This window comes from Talpa europaea (assembly GCF_964194135.1).
Source record: "Talpa europaea genome assembly, chromosome: 7".
NCBI classification, from domain to species: Eukaryota; Metazoa; Chordata; class Mammalia; order Eulipotyphla; family Talpidae; genus Talpa; species Talpa europaea.
Genome location: NC_140074.1, coordinates 51584234 through 51608105, shown reverse-complemented (window position 1 = coordinate 51608105; position 23872 = coordinate 51584234). Strand labels below are relative to the sequence as shown.

The window sequence follows — 23872 nt, the reverse complement described above, 5'->3', positions numbered from 1 at the left end:
TCTTGTATGCAGAAATAAATAAAATAAAATAAAGGAAATTTTAAAATAAACAGATATAAAATAAGAAAGGGGACAGTACAGGTCTTACTATTTTCCTACATAATTCAACGCAGGTTATTCTGTTGGCATTTGGAAATCTCTCTTTAAAACTCCTGACTGAAGAAATTCTCAAACCTTCTGTAGAATACACTACCGTCACTGTTAGTGATGTAATTTAAACCCATATTCCCAAGAGAAATGGAATATTGCTAGTCTCAATTCTTCATTTTAAAAAAAGTGAGGGTGGTTCAAGAAGGTTTTTAATTTGTGTGGGGATATACACTATCAAAATAAAGAACTGCTGATATAGCACCGAGCTACCAGGAAATGTACCAAGAAACTACCCCAGAAGCTAAATTTATATTCAAAACCCAAAAATTCCCCATCACCCTAGAGTCAATGGAAAATTAATTTTTTGAAAATTTAACATATGAAGATCAACTTACAATTTTTCATAAAGCCTAAGTAGCTAACTCAAAAGTAAAATGAAAACTTCCATTCTCATCAGTTTTAACATCAAAAAACCCCCACATAAAGTGAAGGACAGAATGATCATTTTAAATAGATTTCCTCTCACTGAGAAACAGACTTGACATAGTCTAGTAATTTCTTTCTGATTGCAAGTGGAAAAGTAGATAAATTATTATGTCTTTATAAATTCCAATTCTACAGTGAATCGCAGGAAAGAAAAAAACTTGTGCAGAAACACTATGTTAAGACTTAGTAACTGGGTGGTGGGGGGGAGAATAACCTCTCAAGTCTTGTATATATATTGTGTCATGTTAAAAACACTATGAAACAAACTCATACAGATACATGTTTGTTATTTCTAAAAGAATTGCTATACACTTAAAAATAACTTTTACCACCTTAAACTCACCAAAAAGATCTATATATACATGATACAATGCTTTTTGGATGCTATTCCAACATCTAATGCAAAAATATTTTTCTGTTCCTATTCTGAGACACAGCATTTTTTAGCACACATTTATTATTTGTTCCCTTTGTGATACAATCTGATTGACCTGCAGAATACATCAAGGGCAATTACTGTCATCATACAAAAAGAACAATAGGTTAAAACAATATCCTTAGAGCAGAAGTGGAATTACAATTTAAATGAAATTTCAGATTTAATATATCCAAACAGTTTAAGCTAAATGCAAAAAGGAGTTATACACTTCCAAATACAGTTAGGGATGCTTTGTTTATTGACCCTCAAAATATTCAGAATTTGGTTTACCTTTCTATATAGGACCTTACTAATTCAATATTTGAAGAAATCAATGAGAAAGTAAAATGCTCTGGTGTACAGGTGTCCCCAAGCTCTTGTCTATTCCCATTCCCTTCCTCTCCAACCCATTCTGCAACCTGATTAAAAATCTAAAAAGAGCCTAACTGAGAATCCCACGGCCACATACTGGGCATCATTGTAGTCCTAGTGATCCTCCTTTCCTCAGGAGCATTCATTTCTAAAACCTTAATGACACTCTGTCACATTCTCGTGAAAAGGAGAGGAAAAACTGCCATTAAAGGCTGTGTTCATTATAATCAGTGACTTCTTAAAAATGTTTGCAGTCAAGCAGTGATGTATCTTTGGGACTTCCTTCAGAGCTTGAGTCTTTTAGCAGCTTCTTAATGTTTCATGGAATTTCTGTGCATATGAAATTATGAAAAATACTTACAGTTGCTCAGGGATTAAAAAAAGAAAGGCAAAACAAAAAAGAACCTGGCAATGGTGAATTCATGTGTTTCCCAATTACTATTTAAAGTATCTGTCAAAGTGACTTAAATATATTTTTATATAAAGGCAAGCTGACATATGAACTATTAAGGACCTCAAATAGTAACAAAATAGCCTCAAAGCAGCATATATTACATGCAAAACACGATAAGAAAATAAGAATCTACAGATGAAACAAAATTATTCTACGTATGATGGGGTAAAAAATGTCACTCTAGTTTACTCTCCCTTATCAAAATAGTATTTTCACCAGGTAAAATAACAGACTCCTAGGAATTTCCCCATTCTAAAAGCCTGGGTAAATTTCAGAAAAATGCAAAAACTGAAAGCAATCATCTAGTTCTTACTTTGGTAAGTTTTGTTTGTTTGTTGGGGGAAGGACAGGTGTCAGTATTTTTGTCCCTAAAAAATTTTAAGAGGGAAAGTAGGGGGGGAAATTCTTCAATGTTTCCCCGCAAATTTTGCAATATATGGGACACTGTGTACAGATAATCCTACACTTAGCATGTTCAATTTACCCAATGTAAAACCCAAATATCTTGAGAAACTACAAAGTTCTTATTTATTCCATGAGTTTTCTCCTAATTTATGAAACAAAATCCTATGCCACAGTGTACAAAATAATCTAAGTTTAATTAAGTTTAATGAAATGAAACTGGTAATTTATTGCAAAACTATAAGCAGAAAGTAAAACTGGACTCTGAAAGTAATCAATTACAAAATGGCTTTGACCACCAGACAGAACACTATTCAAAAGTAGAGTAGACGGCTACAACCGAAATTATTTTAACAGGTCAAGTTTATGTTCAGAATATATTTAGAAATTTCATCCTCTATTTAATAAATTCACAGTTCATTATTGTTCAAAATCAAACAAACTGTACCCATTCATCAGCCCTGCCATTAATTTAAAACTTAAATGGAATGTAGTGACTCACAAAAAGCTCAAAGAATTTTGGGATTTAAAACGAATTGAATTTCCTTGCCTCCAGAAAAAAAAATTAATTCCCAAGTGGATGTCCTTGCTATACAAAATGTGGTCAGAAGCCTAATAGGCTTTGCTTCTCAAACTTAAGAATGCATGAACTAACCCCTTTAAAAAGAAAGGTTCTCGTGACCATGGACACACATGCTCCATATTGAGAAACACTGACATAAGAAATTAAAGCTTCATTCTATAACAAATGTTTTTCAATTGCAAATTATTACTGCAAAGTGTTGTTATTCAAAACTAGTACATCATCTTTCTAAACATCGAAGTACAAATTTTCATAATTCTTAACCTAAACAGCCATCACCTCAAAGTGGACCCTAGGAATCCAAGGAACCCAATCTGAGAAACTCTGCCTTACTCAAACTGAATTAAGAGTTTGCCCATCCCCTCCCCCCCACCCCATCATATGATATTTTATCTTCCCCCTATCCTTCCACTCCTCTCTGGTCTCTTATCTTAAATTATAAGAACTTTGAGGTAAGGGTCTATGGATCAGCACAGCTCACAAGGTGATTCAAAAGAGGCCCTGATTATATGTTGACTGAATGAATAGAAAGGGAATATAATTCTTGGTTACTATTTGCTGAATCATACATGCCTTTTTTTCCAAATACAACATGGAAATAAGATTAAAAACCACAATTACTACAATTATAAGATACCAGGTAAAAGTCAGTATAAGATACAAACATCAATATCATCAGAGCTCTCAATAAGAGCAAAATTTCCTCTATAATTGATTTTTGATATGTCACAGTGTACTTCAAATTAGCTGATAAATAGTAATCATTTTTAATCCTGTTTTTAAATGTCAAAGGGCAGTAGATGAACCACTAAAATCACAGTATCTAAACAATTATTTTGCAGATAAGGGATTTCAGTACTTTTCATGCAAAATGAAATAAAACTTGTCAAATAAAGTAAGTTTAAATGCTCTTATTCTTTAAAAAAAAAAACACACACAAAGGTTTGTTCTGCATTAAAAAGCCATTAAAAAATCAATTCTATGTATAGAGTCAACTATGGATGATTCCTGAAATGCTAAAAAGAAGCACTATATTAACTATTACTTTTAATACTATCATGATTGTCATGCCTTTTACAAAAGAAAGTCATTTGCATTGTAAGAAATATGAAAGCCTGGAAAGGTTAAGCTTCGGATATAAAATTTTAGCTAGCAGACTCAAAAAGACATTTCTATTCTATTCCTCATTCACTAAACTTCCATTTATCTTCCTGGGATTTATACAGCTTGGGAGATTTTCTTCCCTAACTTTGTATCTTAACTTTAAAGAATAAATAATACATTTACAGTTCCACAATAGACACTTTCAAAAAAGTGTGTTGGGGTTTTTTTTTGCAACGTATTTTAGGCCTCACCTGGTTAGAGAGAAAAACAAAGTATAAAATAAAAGTAGTTTTAATGGGAAAAAACATTGTTCAATTATATTACAACATCCATTATCCCTAGAACTTTAATTACAAAGAATATTCTGTAGCCGTAAGCTGAAATAGTATTAAGTTCCCAAATTTCCATTAAACTGTTTTAAAAACAGCATAATTTGAACATGTTTGGGTAGCAAATATAAGAAATGGTACAAAATGTTATCAATGATGTGATTACTATTCAGCTGACATCTATAATTCAATTAGAGTAGTTGCTATTAAAGTCAAGATGCTAAAGAAACAGAAGTCCTACAGAATTATCTGTGGGATAACCTGACCTACCTTACACTTCCTACATTTACATGAATGTTAATATCTGGATCTACTCTATTAGATCACTGAAGTTAAAAGAAATTACAAATAGCTTATGTTAGTAGCTATGTTTTATTAGGTCAATCCATAAAGATATTCACTAATTTCAAGTTATTTGATTATATGACAGAGCACTTGATACTGAGAGTTCTTAAACTTAACACTATATCTTTCAGCTTCTTCTAAAATCAAATACAAAGTAGTAATAGGAGAAATAAATTTTTATTTTAAATATGCCCTTTTCCATGTTATAAGACCACAATACTAAAGACTCCCTCTGAGTTGCAAAAGATCTCATGGGAATGTTGAATAGCAAAAATTGCACTTCTATCTCAAAAGGAACTACTTACCTATTTCATGAACAACAAATCACAACAGAAAGTTACTCTTGATTTACTTCCAGTTAATTAAAAATACAGCAGCTAATACACCAACCATACATTTTAATTTTAAAAATATGTGGAGAGACTAAAGAGAAACTGACTACTGTCCAATACCAGAGCAGTTGTAATTTGGTAATGTGGTCATATAATTATATGGTAATAAGATAGAGGAAGTTTTTTTTATTTGGAGCACCTAAATATTTCCTAAATTACAACTAAGAAGCAAAGTAAGAAAAACAACACATATATTGACTAAGGAAAATGGATAAAAAATACTTTTTAAAAAGGAAGGGCTAAAACCAATTTGAGATAAATGACCTATGTCAGAATTTACATTCTTCAAATTATTTGGATCATAAAATTGTGAACAACCAACTCCATAATAAAGTAATCTAGATATCAAAAACCTTTGACAGCAAGCAAATGACTTCGTACAAGGTTATCTTTAAAAAATGATAAAACAATGTGAGATAAATCAAGGAGCTCTTTTAAAAGAAAAAGTTAAAACAGTAATTGCACTTGCTAAATTAATACTTAATATTTATATAATAGCATAATACTTAATAGTAACTATAATAATACTCAATACTTACTATAATAGTATAATAAAGAACTCAATGCCAAGCATGAATCAGGGTATAGGCATTTTCATTTAAAGGAGAACATATGTGAAAATATGAGCTGTGCACTTCAACAACAGGCTAGAACACCAACTGTCCCAGATCATTACCTACTAACAAACTAATTCTGTTTTAATGGTGTGCTGTATACTTGCTTTTAATTGAAGTCAATCTCTAATCCAATTTAGAAGCAATTTTTGTCCAAAATTTTACTGAAATATTTCATACATTAAATGAGGAATGTTACTTAATAAGATTTTTTTTAGAGTTAAGAATCTACCTAATAAACAATTTAAAAGCTAGGTATGCTCCTCTTTCAGAACTCGTACAACTTTCCATTTTTACTTAGCACAAAGAACCTTCAGGTTGCTTCCTTTAACTCAAGACTTTTTTTACACCTGACAATTATCATTATTCTAGATTTCTTATGTTCTGCTTTAATGGCCCAAACTACGTTTCCAATCTAGACACTGTAAGTGTTTTTGTTTGTTTTTTTGGAGGGTGTGTGCGCCCCCCAGACAATAATTACATATTCACAGTGAACTGAATAACTTTTAGAAATACATATAAGAACCTGAAGCAGATTTCTAAAAACTATGAAAGTATTATTTGACTTTTTTTTTTTTTAAGGCTAAAGGAAAACACAACAGGGAAAGAAGTATTTCAAATAATCTACTTAACTTTGCCATCTTCCATGACAATTTTCATTTTTTTCAATCAAGGTCTACATATCTGCAAAGTTGTCTACTTATTAAAATTCCCAATGAATTTTAAAATCACTGCTATAAAACTTTTCTTTAGTCCATTCAATCCCTTAACTAATCAAACAATGAAACAAATATTACAAGTCGAAGGGTGACAAAAAATCATAATGAACCTCTCAGATGAGAAACTAATTGGTACTAAGTACACAATGGCTTACATTTAATCCTGTTAATAACCACACAAAAAAAGAAATAAAAGACTCACTTTTCAGTCATCTCTCTGGACCACTGGGCTAAAATAACAGCATGACTAAATCTGACATTGACCCCGTGGCCCTGCTAGGAGTTAAAAGAATTCCTTTGAGTCTTCTCAGGCCTGTTTTCAACTGCTCCAGAAGGGGTGGGCTAGTCATACACACTTGTTAGCCTTCTTTACAGTAACAGGTCAAATTAGAAATGGTCATATACACTGTAATATATACTACCTCTTACTTTAGACTTGAAGTCTGTGCCTTAACAACAATAACACAAAAAGAACTCTAAAGTAGTAATGGCTAGTTGATGAAATGTCATAGATAAATGAAATATAATTTGAATAGCAAGACTACATCCAAGCAGTAATGTTACTGGAAATAAATCTTTAAAACAAATAATAAGATTATGTCTAAATTAATAAGAAAACTGAAACTGAGACAAAAAAAATGCAAGATTTCTATATTTTTTTAGAAAATTTTCTAGATTTATCACAAAACTTATGAGTGAGTATACTGAATTAAAATGTACCTTATTCATCTGTGAAGTTCGGCAGGCTTTTATGATATCAACTCATGAATACCATACAATGGCAAAATGACACAACTCTACATGAGAGTTTACTATCATCCTCTTCAGTTTATGACTTCTAGCAAAGAAGACATTAGCAACTCATACCTTCCTAACTATTGATTTAAAATAATTATGTTCATAGACTTAACATACTTGACAAGATTCTTCTAGTTCTAAGATTAGTCTTTTTAAAATAAGTGTATTTTCTGAAATAAAATTAAATCGCAGGCCTTATTTCTATTTCACAAGTCTAATCACTAAAAACCTAAATAAACAATCTCTAGCATATTTTATGTATTTTTCCTCAAGTTCTTGCAATTTAAAAAAGTCTGATTCTGGTTAACTTACATCAATACTTCAAAGGTTCAAATTTCCTATATATTAAAAGTCTATAGATGTCCTTTTTACACTTAGACATAAAATTATTACACAATAAGATATACTTTATGGCAAAACATCAAAATGAATTTTATATAATCCCTTATAGTCTTTTTGTAATTTTAGTTTATCATATTAAAATCAAACAAATATCAAAGAACTATTACTAAACTGAAAACAACAACTTAATTAAATATTAGCAATTAGCATCAAGGCATTATTTTCTTAATTTTGTAAAGGGTTAAGATTTAATTTAGGATAAGGAACAGAATTAAAATTGTAATACTTATCACAATCAAACTTTCTGAAATATATCAAAGTTTAAGTGATCTCTCAGAAAGAGAGAGTTCAAACACTCTATGTTTTTGTAAACCAATAATGGCATAGAAATCTCCACCTGTCAGGTGGCTAGATTTGGGGGAGGAGGTTTCTTTCTACCCAGTTCTCATTCTATTTTCACAACCAGTTTTTTCTCATACCAAAAAAAAAAATATATATATATATATAAAATATATATATATTTTTTTTTACAGGAAATAATAACAATGATCTAGAACACTGAAACATAAAAACACCTCAGGCTCACCAAGCAATAAAGAAACCACAAAATATTTCACAGACAACCCCTATTTAAAGCTCTAATCCGGAGCCTACTCTTTACTTTTATAAGCTAAAAGCCCTAAAGCAAATCAGTTACCACACTGCACAATGTAATTTTACCCTCAATGGCTTACCTTCACAGCATTTTCTTTAAAAAAAAAAAAACCAAAGAATAAAAATAAAAATATTTCCATTATACTTTAATGGTTATATACTTTTAGTCATTGGTTTTAAAAAGAATTTTCCACCCACTACCAAAAGGAAAAAAAAAAAAGACGAGAACAAAAAAGAAATCCTACAAAATGAGAGTTTCAAATAAAGACTGGAAAAGGCATCAAGCAATCATGACCTTTAAAAAAAAAGTTTGACAATTGTGAAGTTTTTTAACAGCACTTCACCAGTTTATTCTTTTCTTAACAAATTTCAACAGTGCTCTCTTATTAAAGCCACACACACACAAAAGCTATGCCATGAACTTGAAGAAATACTAACATTTTACATATTTGATAGCAAGAAGTGCTAACTAACAAAAGATTTTCTAGATATTTTTATAGCTGCATACTTTCACACAGTTGGATCATTTTTCACAACAAAGGTTATACCCTGATTTGATGTGAATACTAGAAAGAAATATATTTTACAGGTTGTGTTTATCAATAATGAAATATGAACATCAAGTGTAAACTAATAGAAGACCTTTGAAAACACTAATGAGAAATAGAATTTTATAAACTTATAAAACCTCTATAAGTATGATTAAAGAGTACAAGTTCAAAAGATTATTTTAATTGGCATGGATAAAATTAATTAGACTATGAAGATACATTTTATTAGTTTGAAACGCTCACTGATATTAAGTAATTTTCTAGAAAACAAAATGTGAAACTGAAAAACAAAAATTCAATGATGCTATTTGCTTAGAATTGCTAGTAATAACAAATTCTATAAATCAGTTTCATATTCTAGGGACACTAGAATCTACAAGAAAAAACTACAATTTGCAGGCAAAGAAAGAAGGCTTCTCCTTATCCTATTTCCCAAAGTACTTGACAGACATCCAGAAAGAGAATTTTAGATACTTTGCTGTCACAATGTATAATTAATCAAACAAAAGAAAACTAAAATCATAACTATGAAAATTGTCATTTTCATCCTATTTATCATTATTAGAAAGTCCTTACAGTCTACTGGCTAATAGTATATCACATCATTTTCCAAGATAGATTAGGAAATTAAAAATTTTAAATGCTAAGAAGGATCTTTTTATTTTATATTATTCTAATAAATACAAAATTAAGTTAAATAATGCTACTGTATGTTGGTATCCTCACAAAACAAAAGTAAATGAAGTAACTTTGATTAATTTTATTTTATTTTTTTTAAGTTTTCAAATGTTAACAAAAAATATTTTGGAAAGATGTTAGGACTAGAAGCCTTTCCTTTTCCCTAACAACAGTAACAAATTACTCAATATTTAAATTAACACAGTACTTTCTCCAAGAACTGAACATTCAGCAGCATAAAGTTGTTTCAAAAAACAAAATTCACATCTGTAAATTAAGCATGTTTTACAGGAATTGACAAATTGTTAAGATCTGGTCAAGTTAAAAAGTTATGACTCCAATCAAATGTATATTCATAAATCCCTATGAATATATACACATCATGAGCAAAAACTGAATGTAAGAGAAATCACATATTAGGTTACAACTGATTTTCTATGAATATTTTTTGAATACACCATATTAAAATTAAAATTTTATAATAGTACCACTTAATGGCTAATTAATATTTCTAGTATTTACTTAGTTCAATTATAAGAAAACATTTTCATTCCAACAGTACAACCACCATGAAATAGAAAATTTCGGGATTCATAATTTTCTATCAATTTCATGCATAAAGCTAACATATCTTTTGAGCTCCTATTCAATAGCTCAAAAATTAAATTGCTCCTGTTATTAAGAAAACAAAACCAAGAACAAAATTAGTTTTCCCCTGTTTGTCCCCATGGATCTAAATCCATACAATAACTCTTCCAATCTGCAAAACAAAACAACACAGAAATAGATGGGTTAAGGAAGAAAGATAAAAAGAAACAAGTTTAAAAAAAAAAAAAAAAAAAAACCTCTTTTCCTTTAGCAATCAACAAAATAACAAAAAAGAAAAAGTGGAAAAGTCACCCAGAATATATGACCATGTAAGCATGGGCACTCTTGCAGAAAACCAAGTCTGCAACCCAAAGCCATGGGAAATTTAAATCAGGGCAAACGGTCACAATAGGCAGACAAATCTGTATAGACACAAAAAAGGCCTGCTGAGGATGCAGGTATACTACTAAATATCATTTGAGATTTCCACACAAACTTTATTAGTTATTAATTTTTAAATAATAAATAACTATCCACACTATTCCACAAAGAAAATTAAGTTTTTCCCCTTCAATCAAAATAGACATATGTGACATAGGTAAACAAAGAGGACCATTGCTTAATATTAAGACTCAACCAATCAGCAATCTACTTCACAACTCTATTTTCTATAATAATTTTAAAGCCATCAAAAATTTTAACAAAAGGAAGAAAAGTCAGAGATAAGCCCTTCACTGTTGATGTTAACCTAAATGGTGGCACGATGAAATAGCTAAACACAATTCCTTTTTGACTACTCTATAAGGAACTATTTTATATACCAAAGTTAGTTTAACTAACCAAAACGGCTTGAAAATTAGATGATCTATGGTACAATCATTACATTTCATTTGTTAAATTGGTAATAAAGGAAATCTCTCAAATTCGAATATCTCAAACAGAAGACTAAAAGGACTTAAATACAACCAAAAAAGTGATGGAATTAAGAATCAATATAAATTTTCCATAACTTAGTACCTGATGGATTTTTACCAGTAACTCACCTATCCAGAAACATTTGGGTCGACTGTTATGAACCTCTTTAGGGAAGTAGTTGATATACAAAAAACAATCAATAAGATTAAAATAAGAACACATTTACAGTAATATTTAAGTTACTTATTCCACAAAATTTATATCATTTTTAAAACAAAAACAAAAGACTTGAAGTAGAAGGTACTGAATGAAACGCAAAATATTAATTATATAGGAGTGAGATAATTTTTCAAATACTTACTAAGACAACAATGTAATTTTATTGCAACTGAACTTCTTGTAAGTAAAAAATAATGCTGTTTTTAAATAAAACTGACAAAAGTTCATTTTTGTTTAAATCAGATCACAGAGAACTAAAGAATGAATTGTGCAATATAAGGACTAAATTACAGCATTAATGTGGTTACATGCCTTTTCTTTACTCTTTTCTTCAGTTAAATGTATTTGCCATTTTCTTATACACAGAATTCCTCTCACCTGACTTTTCAAAGCATAATTTTTCCATTACTTTAACAATCTGATTTAACAGCTACAGCCATTCTATTTCCTACATCTTTAGAATTTCTTATTAACTATAATTATGGGAAGAGAATTGGAAAAGTTTTCTAGAAATTGGGACTTATGCTCTCTAGAGTAGATAATTCTGTCACAGGCACCACAGAGTTACAAGGCAAAACCAAATGTGACCTACCCACTTCAAGGGAATTGCCAATAAAACCACATTCAATGAGTAGCTCAACTTGAGGTAATTATACGTTAACTATGCATTTCAGGAAAAGCAGGGGGAAAGAATACAAACTATTTCCCCTTATAGAATTATGCTACCTTTCCTTGAAATATATTTGCAAAAGATAACAAGAGCATATGCTCAAGTCCACCTCTAATTTTCAAAACTATGACAAAAGTTGAAGTTCAAAGGTAAAATGTCATAGAAATAAGTTACACATTTACCAGGCAAGATCCAAGTTTTAAATAATCTATTTTTACTTAGCATTTACATGATTCTAAATCTGTGTTACAAAAGTAATTTGTAATCTCAGAAACACATCTCTATCCAGAACTAATGCTAATAAGATTCAAAAATTTTTTAAACAGGTCAAACTATTCTTTCAGGTATTCTTAAGTATATCTGTATAATTTTAAAAATGTAACCTTACACATAAAATGTTTAATTAAAATATCTTTATTATTAGCAGAATCTACTACAATCTGGCAAGTAACAAAATGCCAAAAACTTAACCATGACATAACTTGAATTTTAACAGAGATAAACAATGATTGAGAGACTAAAAACTTCTGCTGAAAAACTTAGATTAAGTCAACACTTCATTAAGGGTTAACCAAGGAGAGTGTTAGCAAGAGATTAACAAATTACTTTGAAATTAAACATAAATTTAGTAAAATCTTAAAATCAGGACTTCTACTTAGAGACATGAATTGTCTGAATGGTCTTTATTCTTACAAGAAAAAAAGGACTACATATTCTCCATTCTGTACTACTTTTGAAAAATGCTTTAAGTCCAATCACATATAGTTCACATCAAATTTAACTTCTAATTATAAAAATATACTGCCTATAAATTATACCTATCTTAAGACAAGTGATAACTGTAAGCAATACATGATTATTTTTACAGCAAACAGGTATAAAAAAATTATATTTAAAAACTCTTTACCCAGACAACAGGATTCAAGTTCCTATGAGAAGAAGATAATGAAAATTTTGCCCATCTACTTTTTATGCTTCTCCATTCAAAAAAACAAACCAAAAAGTCAAACCTGTAGATGAGGTGAGAAAATAATATTTTAAAGGCAACCAAGTCACTAGTTCAATAAAGATATATTATGGTCTTTTCTTATTAAGCAGTTTCCAAAAAATTGAATATATCTTTTAGGAAAATCAAATTTGTTTCTAAAAGAAAAGTTAAAAAAAAGTAAATTTTAATTCTCTCCTTAGGTACTTTATCACTGCTGAAAAGAAAAGCTGCTTTAAATGAATTTAGACTAAAAGTCATAAATTGACTTTGGAAGAGTGCATACCTAAGTTGCTGATCAACAGTGAAATCACAGAAATTAGCGACATACAATATCAACATTCCAAAATGTTATTAAAATCCTACCCAAAGCTGCCTTAGCATTTCTGGGATTTCTAATGAGATTTTCAGTCTGCTGAACAATGGCCATAAAAGGCTTTCAAACTTCACTCCATTTACAAGTAAAGTTGAAATTGAACATTTTTATTTCTTCTCTCCCTATGACAACTTCACCATGGAACAGTGAATAACCCAGTTCAAGTCATTATGCTAATTAGAAATTAAATAAAAAGATGTCCTTACAATAGTTAAGTGTAAGGTGACATGCTACAACTAGAGACACAGTTCAAAAGCAGCTTTAGGAATTGTGTAGTACAGGCTTACAAAAGCTGAAAACATCAGGGAGGGAGCTCCTTGATGCTCTCAGTCACTGGAACTATAGCATGTGGCCATTTTTCAATAATGAGGAAGATATTAAACTATACATCAATGAGAAGTATGTCAAACAGCATTGCACTCATATGACCAATTAGGCCGAAAGATCTCTCAAGAAACTGTATTTATAAAATTAAGCTGACTGGTTATCTGATGAATGCGGGGGGAAGGGGATGAGGGGAACACTACTTTAAAGATCCAAAGAACATTGAAAACAAAGTTTAATTTGTTAATGTTACCAAAGCTAATAGAATATGTTCCTTTCCTATGTTAAAAGATGATAGGGAAGAATACAATCTATGAAGAAGCAAAGTTATATTTTAGGACAGACTGTACTTTGAATAGCTCTTGAATTTTTCTATGTGCTATAAAGTTATATCAAATGTCCATTTTCTTCAAGGGGAGAAAAAGGAAATATATATGCAAGAAACAGGTAGGAAACCTAGAACAACATAATGACTAAGAAATCATCCAACAGCATAGTGAACATATGCAATACATAAATATCTTTTCTGATTTAGACTGAGGTCGCCTCTACAAGTGTGTATGATAATAAAATGCTTAAAATACCCAATTACATTTTTTAATGATTTATTTTGAACTGAGGTAACACTGGAGTAGCCCCATCAGGTATTACCAGTAAAAATATCCAGTCATATATTAAACATTAATGGTATCTTATAGTCTTGCATTTCTATTAGAGTTTTCAGCTTCTATTCTTCCTTATTGCATTTAACCTGAACTTTAAATCCTATCTATGCTTCAAGATTCAGCTGAAAGGGCTACTTTTCAATTCAATCTTGTACTCTGCCTATCTACAGGAATCTTTTTTAAAAAGTCTATTACATTCATGTAGAAATGATTAGGGCTGTGCTGGGACATCTCTTATATTTGTAGAAATGTATTTAACTCTGGTGTTAGAGTTATCTTTCCATATTGTCATGCATTTTTAAGGTTTGTAAGGATAGGGACTACACAGCAAATTTTAAATCCAAACACCTTAGTGGTATATGGTTTATACACTTTAAGTAACTGTTGGACTGATTCTAAGATTTCAGATTTAGTTTTAACTAGTAGTTTACAAAATATTACCACATAAAATGAAAGTTATTTAAGCAAAGTGCCATACTAGAGACATGTTGTTCAATATCAACATGGTTTCACAAAAAGATGTGAGAACTTTAAATTCAAATATAGCATGTGGAAGTTATATGCCCATACTTGCCATAGTTATCAAGAACATATTTCTTAAGTTTTGTCAAAATATTTCCTTATGACATTTAGTTTGTTGTCTAATTTTAGCTTTAAACTTTAATTAAGTAAAATTAATGCTACCAATAAGGAAATTAAGTTGCCCCAAGTCACAACTAGACAAATACAGAGCTGTAACAGACCTAATAATCACCACCAATTGAGAACCTATGTCTATTACCTCATTCAGAAGTAGATTTTAAATTGAGGCCTGGAGGGTAAGCAGGTATCAGCCAGGCAAGGAACAAACTGATCCAGGCAGCAAAAAAACAGTACCTGTGACGACCCAGATCAAATATGACATATTTCAAAAACTGAAATTCAAATGGATAACTCACTATCCTCAAATTTTAATTGTTGACAAGTCTTCTTGGTTGAGTGCCTAATAAATGCCTGGGATTCAGCAACTGCCTCAATGAGTCAATTCTTCATCCTGTGAAGCTCTATCCAAAATTTTTATGTGCCTATGGGAAGGTGGGGGGAAACGACTTAACACAAAAAGAGTTCAAAAATTTACTGCCTTAAGTCATTAAATGCCATGATTTTACTTCAATGTCAAAAAAGCAACACTCTATATACAAAATAGAACTTCAATTAAATTCACTTAAGATTTCCACCAACTGGGAGAACATTTTTGCACCCAACACTAATGATAAAGGACTGATCACAAAAATCTGCAAAGAGCTGATGAGACTCAACAACAACAAAGAAAATAATCCAGTCAAAAAATGGGCAGAAGAGCTAAAAAGAAACTTCTCTGAAGAGGAAATGCAAATGGCCAACAGGCATATGAAAAAATGTTCAACATCACTTGTCATCAGGGAAATGCAAATCAAAACTACCATGAGATGCCATCTTACACCAGTGAGAATGGCACATATTAAAAAAACTAGCAACAACAAATGTTGGCGAGGGTGTGGAGAAAAAGGAACTCTTCTGCACTGTTGGTGGGAGTGCAAACTGGTCCAACCACTGTGGAGAGCTGTGTGGAGATTTCTGGACCTACTAAACATAGAGCTTCCATATGATCCAGCAATTCCACTCCTAGGTATTTACCCAAAGGACACAGAAACATCAATTCCAAAGAACACCTGCACCCCTATGTTTATAGCAGCACTGTTTACAATAGCTAAGCTTTGGAAACAACCCAAATGCCCAAAAATAGATGACTGGATCAAGAAGATGTGGTACATATATACCATGGAATATTACTCAGCATTCAAAAAAGATAAACACATGCAATTTGCAGCAACATGGATGACGCTGGAAGGGATCATGCTCAGCGAAATAAGCCAGAAAGAAAAAGAAAAATACCGGATGGTCTCACTCATAGCAGGAATCTAGAAAACTTAAATAAGGGACCAGGAAAATGAATAACTATAAGAAAGTGAAAATCAAAATCAACAAAAAACTATGAACCAGAGACACTTTTAGGGGGGCGGGAAGGGAGGGATTGGGGTCAGAATGGGGGGGGGGCTGCAATTGTATGGGGAATATAAAAATAAAATAAATAAATTCACTTAAGATTTACAAGGTATCCACTATACTTCAAATGCTGGCAAATGAAAGGAACAATGTACCAAACTGCATATACTGAAAAGGAGAACTACATTAATGTAAAATTCTATATATCACAGCCATGTAAATCACCACAATAGTCACAGATGTGGAATTAACATGGCTTCTTCAACTCCTAAATATGTTATATTCTTCCTTCTTCAAAAGGTATTTTCTTTTTAAAATATGAACCTCTTTAATCTTGTTGAAATCTTTCAAATAAGAAAGAAACATTAAGCCAGGAGTAAGTATAAAATACACTTCTGAAAGCAAAACTAGGCTATTACTTGTTGGAGACTATAACAAGTACATCATTCGTCAACTATCTCTCTAACTTCCATTCATTCACTTCCAAAAGTATTTATTATATGCCTAATATGTCCAGCTCAGATTACTGTAGAAGATAAAAAAAATAATCCACAGTCATAGAAATGCAAAACATTTCCACATATTACTATGGACTGATCACCAGGATATACCCTTAATAAGGAAACAGAACAAAGTGGGGATAGTGTGCTGAAGTGTTTTAAAAAGGGGAGAGAGGGCATGTATATACATATTTGCATATATGTGCATGTGCATGTATATACACTTTTTTAAATATTAAGTACAAACATGTAATAATTACTGATAAAGGGGAAGGACAGGAATAGGGTGAAGACTGAACAGAAAGTATAATTCTCTGAATATATTTTACCTTGTCTTGTTGATCTGAATTTGAGAACAAACATTTTACATAATATTAAAACAAACTACATTTTTAAAAGCTAACATTGAAAAATGAACATCAATAGCAAAAAAAAACCAAATGAACCTAATCTTTGTATCTAGTTGATAGCATAATTATGGAACAATCATAATCATTCAGATAGCATAGTCTTGGAGAGAAGCCTGAATTTAATCAAGCTTCAAAATCTAACTACCAATACACAGGAAATACCACAAAATTCATACTACAGGAAATTCTAAAGGATAAACAATCCAGTATAATTAATTTACAAGGAAGGAAAAAAAAAAACACAGAAAAGAGGTAAAGAAGGACTTTATAAAGAACACTTAAGTTATAAACCAATTATAAAAAATGAATCTGAATCAAGTAACGCTGTAAGAGAAAAAAATTAAGAATCAATCAGGGAAATGTAAATGCTGACTAGGTAAATAATGATAAAGGAGTTATTAGTATGATTATGTTTCTTAAAAACAAACTTTCATCTTTCAGAAATACATGTAGAAATGTGCATGTATGTATGAATAAAATGATACATTATCTGTGATTTACTTCAAAATAACACTGGGGTATGGAGTTATAGAGGAGGAAAAAAATTAGTCCTATTTGATAATTACTGAAGCTGGTTTATGGGGCAGTGAGTCCATTAAAACATTCTATTTTTGTACACTTTTAAAATTTCCATAATGAAAAAATTAACATGGAGTTAACAATTACGTCTAAAGCTAATAAAATCACTTCTCTATGCAGGAAAATAAACTTCTAATTATTCTTTAATAATTTCTATAACACTCAGTGTTTGTCCCTATAATTCGGATATTTTATACAGTAATCTTTTCCTGTTTTGAGATCCTCCATACAAATTATAAAATATGTTGAATTGGTGCATCTTTCCTTCAACCAGAAGATCTGAATTGCAAGTCACTGAAAATATAATAAAGGTAAAGGATGAGAATTTTAAAAGGAAACCAAAAGACAGACCAGGCATAGTTTATACAAAGAAGGGTTAGGAAAAAATAAAGAGAGGGGAATGAAACCTAAATAGTAATAAAGACCTACATCCTTCAATAGAGAGAGCTGAGAGCCAAAGGAAATAGGCACCGAAGGCCATCGTTTTGGCATGAATTTGCTATAAGAAACATTATCATAAAACTGTATGTATGGAGGAAGGCCTGGCTAACTCGTGTTTAATCCTCAATGGTTCCTTAGAAAGTTAATCAACAACTTCAAATATAAAATAGGAAAAGTACTGAATATTTACAATAATAGAAAGGAAAATTGTGTTTTACCTTTCTGATTGTGTACTATCTAATTGTATACCGAAACAAAACAAATATGTAATCATCTCACTGACACTAAAGTAGTAAGGGAGAGCCTGAAGTTTACACAGAGCAACAATGATGCTGAACTGACCTCATTACTACTGACTTAATAATAGTCAATGGGAAACATATGAACTTACAAAGTCTTTCATACATTCCTGTACTACCTCAAATTCATTAATCCAATTTTTTTATACGGTGTTGTTTTCAACCACACTTGAGAGATTTAATTCCCATGATTAAGAAGATGCTTCCAATAAATTACTTAGTTTATTATATTCTATCATTCAATGAAACACTAATCACTTAGGGTTAAAATTATCTCTTACCACTTTAAATCCGCAATACTACCTGTACTTTACATAGAACAGATGCTCAGTTTGATCATTTTAACAATCACTGGAAAACAAAGTGCTGTATTGTCAAGAAATGACTTTAAATATTATAAGGAGACTTCTGAATATGGAAAAGATCTGCCTTCAAGGAGTTTGCAATCTCTTATTAACATTTTAAACATGACATTATTTGGGGGATTGAGGGAACAGTATACAAAATGTTCCTGCTTCTGTTTAACAATTATTTCAAAAGTATGCCAGAATTTCCAAAAACTTCCACTGACATGAAAAAAATCCTTTCTCCAAAAATTATTATATAAACTGAACCAGATTTATTCCCAAATCTATTTATGAATGGAATGATAATGACTAGAAAATAACAACACACTCAAATAGACATCAGTACTAAATATATTGTCTATTAACTGGAAAGAAATAGGATTATGGCATTAGCAGATCAAGGAAATAAAATTAAGGGATATATGAATACTTTATATAAAAGTTTATAAGAATCAAAAGTTTTTAAGAATCAAGCAAGCTAATCTGCAGAACTGCAGACCTTGTTTCAATTTGGCTGAAACAAAAAACCCTAGGAGCCTAGAATAGGGATAAATTTCAATATGGGTAACAGGAATATACAAAGAACTTGGAAGTACTTAGGTCTTATATCAAATAGTTTTACTAATATTGCAGAAAAAAATGGCATAAACTTATACACACACAGGTGTACTAAAATTTCAAGGAATACATACCTATAAGAATGAAACAGTTTCTTTAAAAACTATCAACAGATGAAAACATGTAAGGAAAATATGATGCAAAAATAGCCATTCTAGAAAAACATAAACCAAAATAAGTAAAAATTATGAAAAACAAAATACTGGGAGAAAAAAACTGTAGAAATAATGGAATCAATGAACAAATCAAATAAATGTGCAACATGACATGTCATCATAAAAAACAATGCAGTTAATTGGAAGCCTACAGGGGATATATTACTGGTGGGGATATATAATATTGCAGCCACTATGGGAAAAGATGGTTCCTCAAAAATGAAACATAAAAATACCAGTAATTCCATTCCCAACACAGGTATTCAGATAAATACTTATACATGAACGTTCACTGAAACACTGTAATTGCCAAAACATGGAAACGACCAAAAGTCTATCAACAGATGAAGGGATAAACAAAAATGGTCTAGTCATACAATGGAATATGATTCAGCCTTTAAAAAGAGGACTGATACATACCACAATATGTATAAACTTCCCAAAACATTATGATAATTGAAATAAGGCAGAAACAAAAGGTTACATACTAGATGATTCTATTACATAAAATATTCAGAATAGATATATCCAGAGACAGAAAGCAGATTAGTAGTTGCCATGGTCAGAGGGAGGGGGGGTAGATGGAGAATGGCAGTTCAATGAATGCAGGAGTTTCCTTTCGATACGTTGGGAATGTTCTGAAACTAGAGAGAGGTTATGGTTCCACAACATTATGAATATACTAAATGTCACCAAACTGAACACATTTTTTTTTTCAAATTGAACACTTTAATGGTTAATTTTATATTAGGTTAATTTTATCTCAATAAATACAAATATTCCACCTCCCAAAAAAAGCAGGTGAATTACAGCCAGACATGTCTTTATTGTCTGTTTATAACATAAAATACTAAAGTTGTTTTCTAGATTTCTGTATATACCTGACTACTAACCTTCTTTTCTTCATTCCTATAAGACATAACTGACTAAATCCATCAGTCCCTCTTTGTACAATTCTCATTTCCATATGGTTCAACTACCTCATCCTTACTACCCTACAAAACTCCCTTTCATCTGACCTGACAAACCCCAGTTCTCCTGTGAGTTGCCTCCCAGTTAACTTGGTCCTCTTACGGTAGGAAGATAAGCTTTCTTTTCCATGTACCAAGCTTTACAGTAGTATTAATCTGAAATGAAAAATAAGATACTCAAATGGAAATATTCAGCAAGGTAGGCATGTGGAACTTGAATTTAAAAAATGTTTTATCATTATGAACACATTAGTGTTTGATGGAACCAGTTGTGTGACCTTCTGCTACCTTCTTCCTAACCCTGGATCATTAGATTTCTGTCATCTTGCTCCAGGAACCACGTATTACTGGGAAAAGTTATAAAATTCTTAAAAATAAGTTCTACAAGTTCATATTGTTTCAATTTTGACTGAATACTAATGCTAGGCAATTCTTTTGTTTTATTGCTGATTGACTAACACGATGATTTCCAACGTATTATCTTCAAAGTACTAAAGGAGCTGCCGAATTAGTTAATACAATGGTAACCCAGAGGCATGAAGAATGTGTATATATATATGCAATATCCTCCTTATAAGGATGAATATTTTTCAAGTGCACAACGTTGTAGTTCATAAAATACAAAGTCATGTAAGAGATTACCAAATAATAGCTTTTTGTTAACATGCATTTTCTCAATTAACAATATTAAAAATACAACTAATCAAGTTATTTCGGAAATAATTTGTTTTCAATATTGTTTAAGTTAGTTAGTTGTTATCACTTTCAAGATATTGGGAGTCACTCCCCCAGAGCTCTTAAACATCCTTTCCACACTCTAAGTTTCCAAGTATCCCCTGCCCACATCTACTCCCACTTTCATTTCCCCAAGAGTCACACACAGATCCTCATATATTCCCTCATTCACTCCTCTCCAACAGATTTCATTCTTCTCTACTTCTATAGATATTTGATAAATTGGCAATCAATGCTGTGTGTCTTCTTTTAAAACTCATTCTCTATAAAACTAATTCTCTACACACACACACACACACACTACACACACACACACTTGATCCCATCTCTTAATTGCCTTCCCCACCCCAATCTACCAAACAGGTTTAATCTCTCCTCTTCAAAAACTTTTATCTCTTCCACCCTGAAAACATTATTGGATTTCCTTTATTCTACCAAAACTTGGCCCAATTCTGCTCTATGTTCTAGTGACTGTTTTACTTCTTTTCTTCTCTTTGCAATCAAATTCTTAGAGTAAACCCTGATTAGCATCCCATTTCTTTAGTTATTACGGCTGCTATTCCACAACAGCAAAAGACAAGTGGTCAGGACATCCTCTAGCTTGGAAATCTAAATATTTTTTATTTAACTTCAAAAATAAAAAACTGTTGGTCAGTCTCAGGGGTTCGAAAGCATGACCTACATTCAATGTCATCATTTCCTCTAAGTGGGTGCCATCAAAGTACCCTGGGTACTTTGAGCATTTCAGCAAAGTACCATGAGCATTTCAAAACTACTAGTTCAACAACAGTGTGCAGGGAAAATAAAAAGATCATTTAAGAAACTATTGCCAGAGACTAGATTATTCCAGAAAAGGAAGTTTTTAAAGGAATAAGCATCAAGACTTAATGACTATATGTGACAAAGGAGATAATGGTAATACCAAAATTTTAATCCTCAATGATGTGGTTATCGGAATTTACATTCTCTCTTACAGTCTACTACAGACTTACAGTTCTTCATAAATTACTAATTTTACTGACCGTAGAATTCCTAAAATCCTAATTCTATATCCTGTGTGTACCTGGCATTTCCCATGCTTGCTATCTGCCTAACTCCTGAGAAAGCAAATGACTAAGGAAGAGGTGGTCCCAACAGAATTGGCCGAATGAGGGCACAGGACCTAAGCAGATAGATGGAGTACTCACCTGTGGTACCAAGCAGAGAGAGAGGGAAACTAAGATTTCAGGTCCAGAACTGGCTCTAGCCAAACAGGAAGAAGCAGCTATGAATATGTTTATGGCAGAAGCAGAGTGTCTTTGATATTCTGACATACTCTTTCTGAGTTCAGACAGACCACCATTAGAGTTGCCATTGGTAAGAGAGTCTCATGAGAAACAAGCCATAACACAAGACCAAAAGGTGAGAGACTAAATGGAGCAGAGACCCTATTGGTCTTTTGTTTAGGGAAAGCAGTCTTCCTTATTAAAGATGATACTACTTTTCAAAATGGCCAATATGATACTAACCTTCATTAACAGAGTTTTCACATCCCACAATGTTGAGAAGGATGTCATCATCTTTATCATCAACTTCACATCCCAGAAGCATCCAATTTTCCAGGTTATCACTCTCTGAAATGGTGCTCTCTTCCTCTTCACTTGAACTGACCTCTATAATCATCACCTCCCGGATCTTTTCTGATCTCCCCTCAGGTTTAGGTTTGTCAACATCCCTCTTGCATTTCTGATCAGCCAATTCATCAGAACAAAGAGAAGCAGGAGAACCTTGTTTCTTTTCTTTTGTTTCGGCTCTACAATTCTTTCTTTTACATCTATAAATACTATCTTCATCAGACAAAGTGATGACTTCTGACCCATCTGATAGCTGGATGACCTCACTATCTGAAAGGATAATTAAGTTCTTCTGATTTGATTTACTACTGGATGATGCAGAATTCCCAGAGTTCTCTTCATGTTCTTCCTCCCTGATGACATTATCAAGATCTTGGGCATAATGAACTTGGCTGTAGAGTTGAAATTCCACCTCACTATCAACACTCAGTTCACTAGATGACTCTTCACGGTAAAGGTCATCTTCATATGCTTCTATAGTCTCATAACCACCAAACATCATGGAAATTAACCTTGATGCTGCAAAAGAGAAAGTAATACAAAGAATATATTTTTAAAAGCTCAGATGATACCTGGTAGCAACCTTTACACCTAATTTACATGTGAAGGACATCACTTTTCTCAATGACATATTAAGATACCTTTGTCTATCAGAGTAACTTTCTTTCAAGGATTCTAAATTTTATTGTGACCTGCTCTAATAATGGGCGGCACCTGACAAATAAAAATTACTAATAAGTTGAGGTATAGTTATTAATCAAAAGGTCATACTTCACAGTTAAGTTTGAAGGAAAAACAAGTCGAGCCACTGTTTCAGATACCACTTTCTCTCCAAAAAAACTGCAAAAATATTTTTGGTAGTTCTCACTAGTCTATTCACTCTTCATCTTTTTCCTTGTTCTGGTTCTGTACTTTTTCTTTTCAGGTATAAATTCTCAAACATGAATATTACTCCAACTATGAATAGAACCCACAATAGGTAACAACGATCATATCTTATATTTTGATGTGATATTTTTATTCTCAATTGAAAATTAACCTAATGGCCCCCTGATCCTTGACCCAAAGAATACATAAAAATATCTGATAAACCTGGTTTACTTCCA

The 23872-nt window shown here is 31.6% G+C and overlaps 1 protein-coding gene across 1 annotated transcript in view; it reads right to left on the bottom strand.

Annotated features, from left to right (window-relative positions):
* The window catches only part of ZCCHC7 (zinc finger CCHC-type containing 7), a gene marked incomplete at both ends in the record, with an annotated part of 193405 nt that extends 170137 nt beyond the window's left edge, over positions 1 to 23268 (bottom strand). Inside the window, one exon of the mRNA XM_084237099.1 lies at positions 22662 to 23268. Coding sequence (XP_084093225.1) covers positions 22662 to 23268 — 607 coding nt within the window. The remainder of the gene's footprint in view (positions 1 to 22661) is intronic.
* Positions 23269 to 23872: the final 604 nt, after the last annotated feature.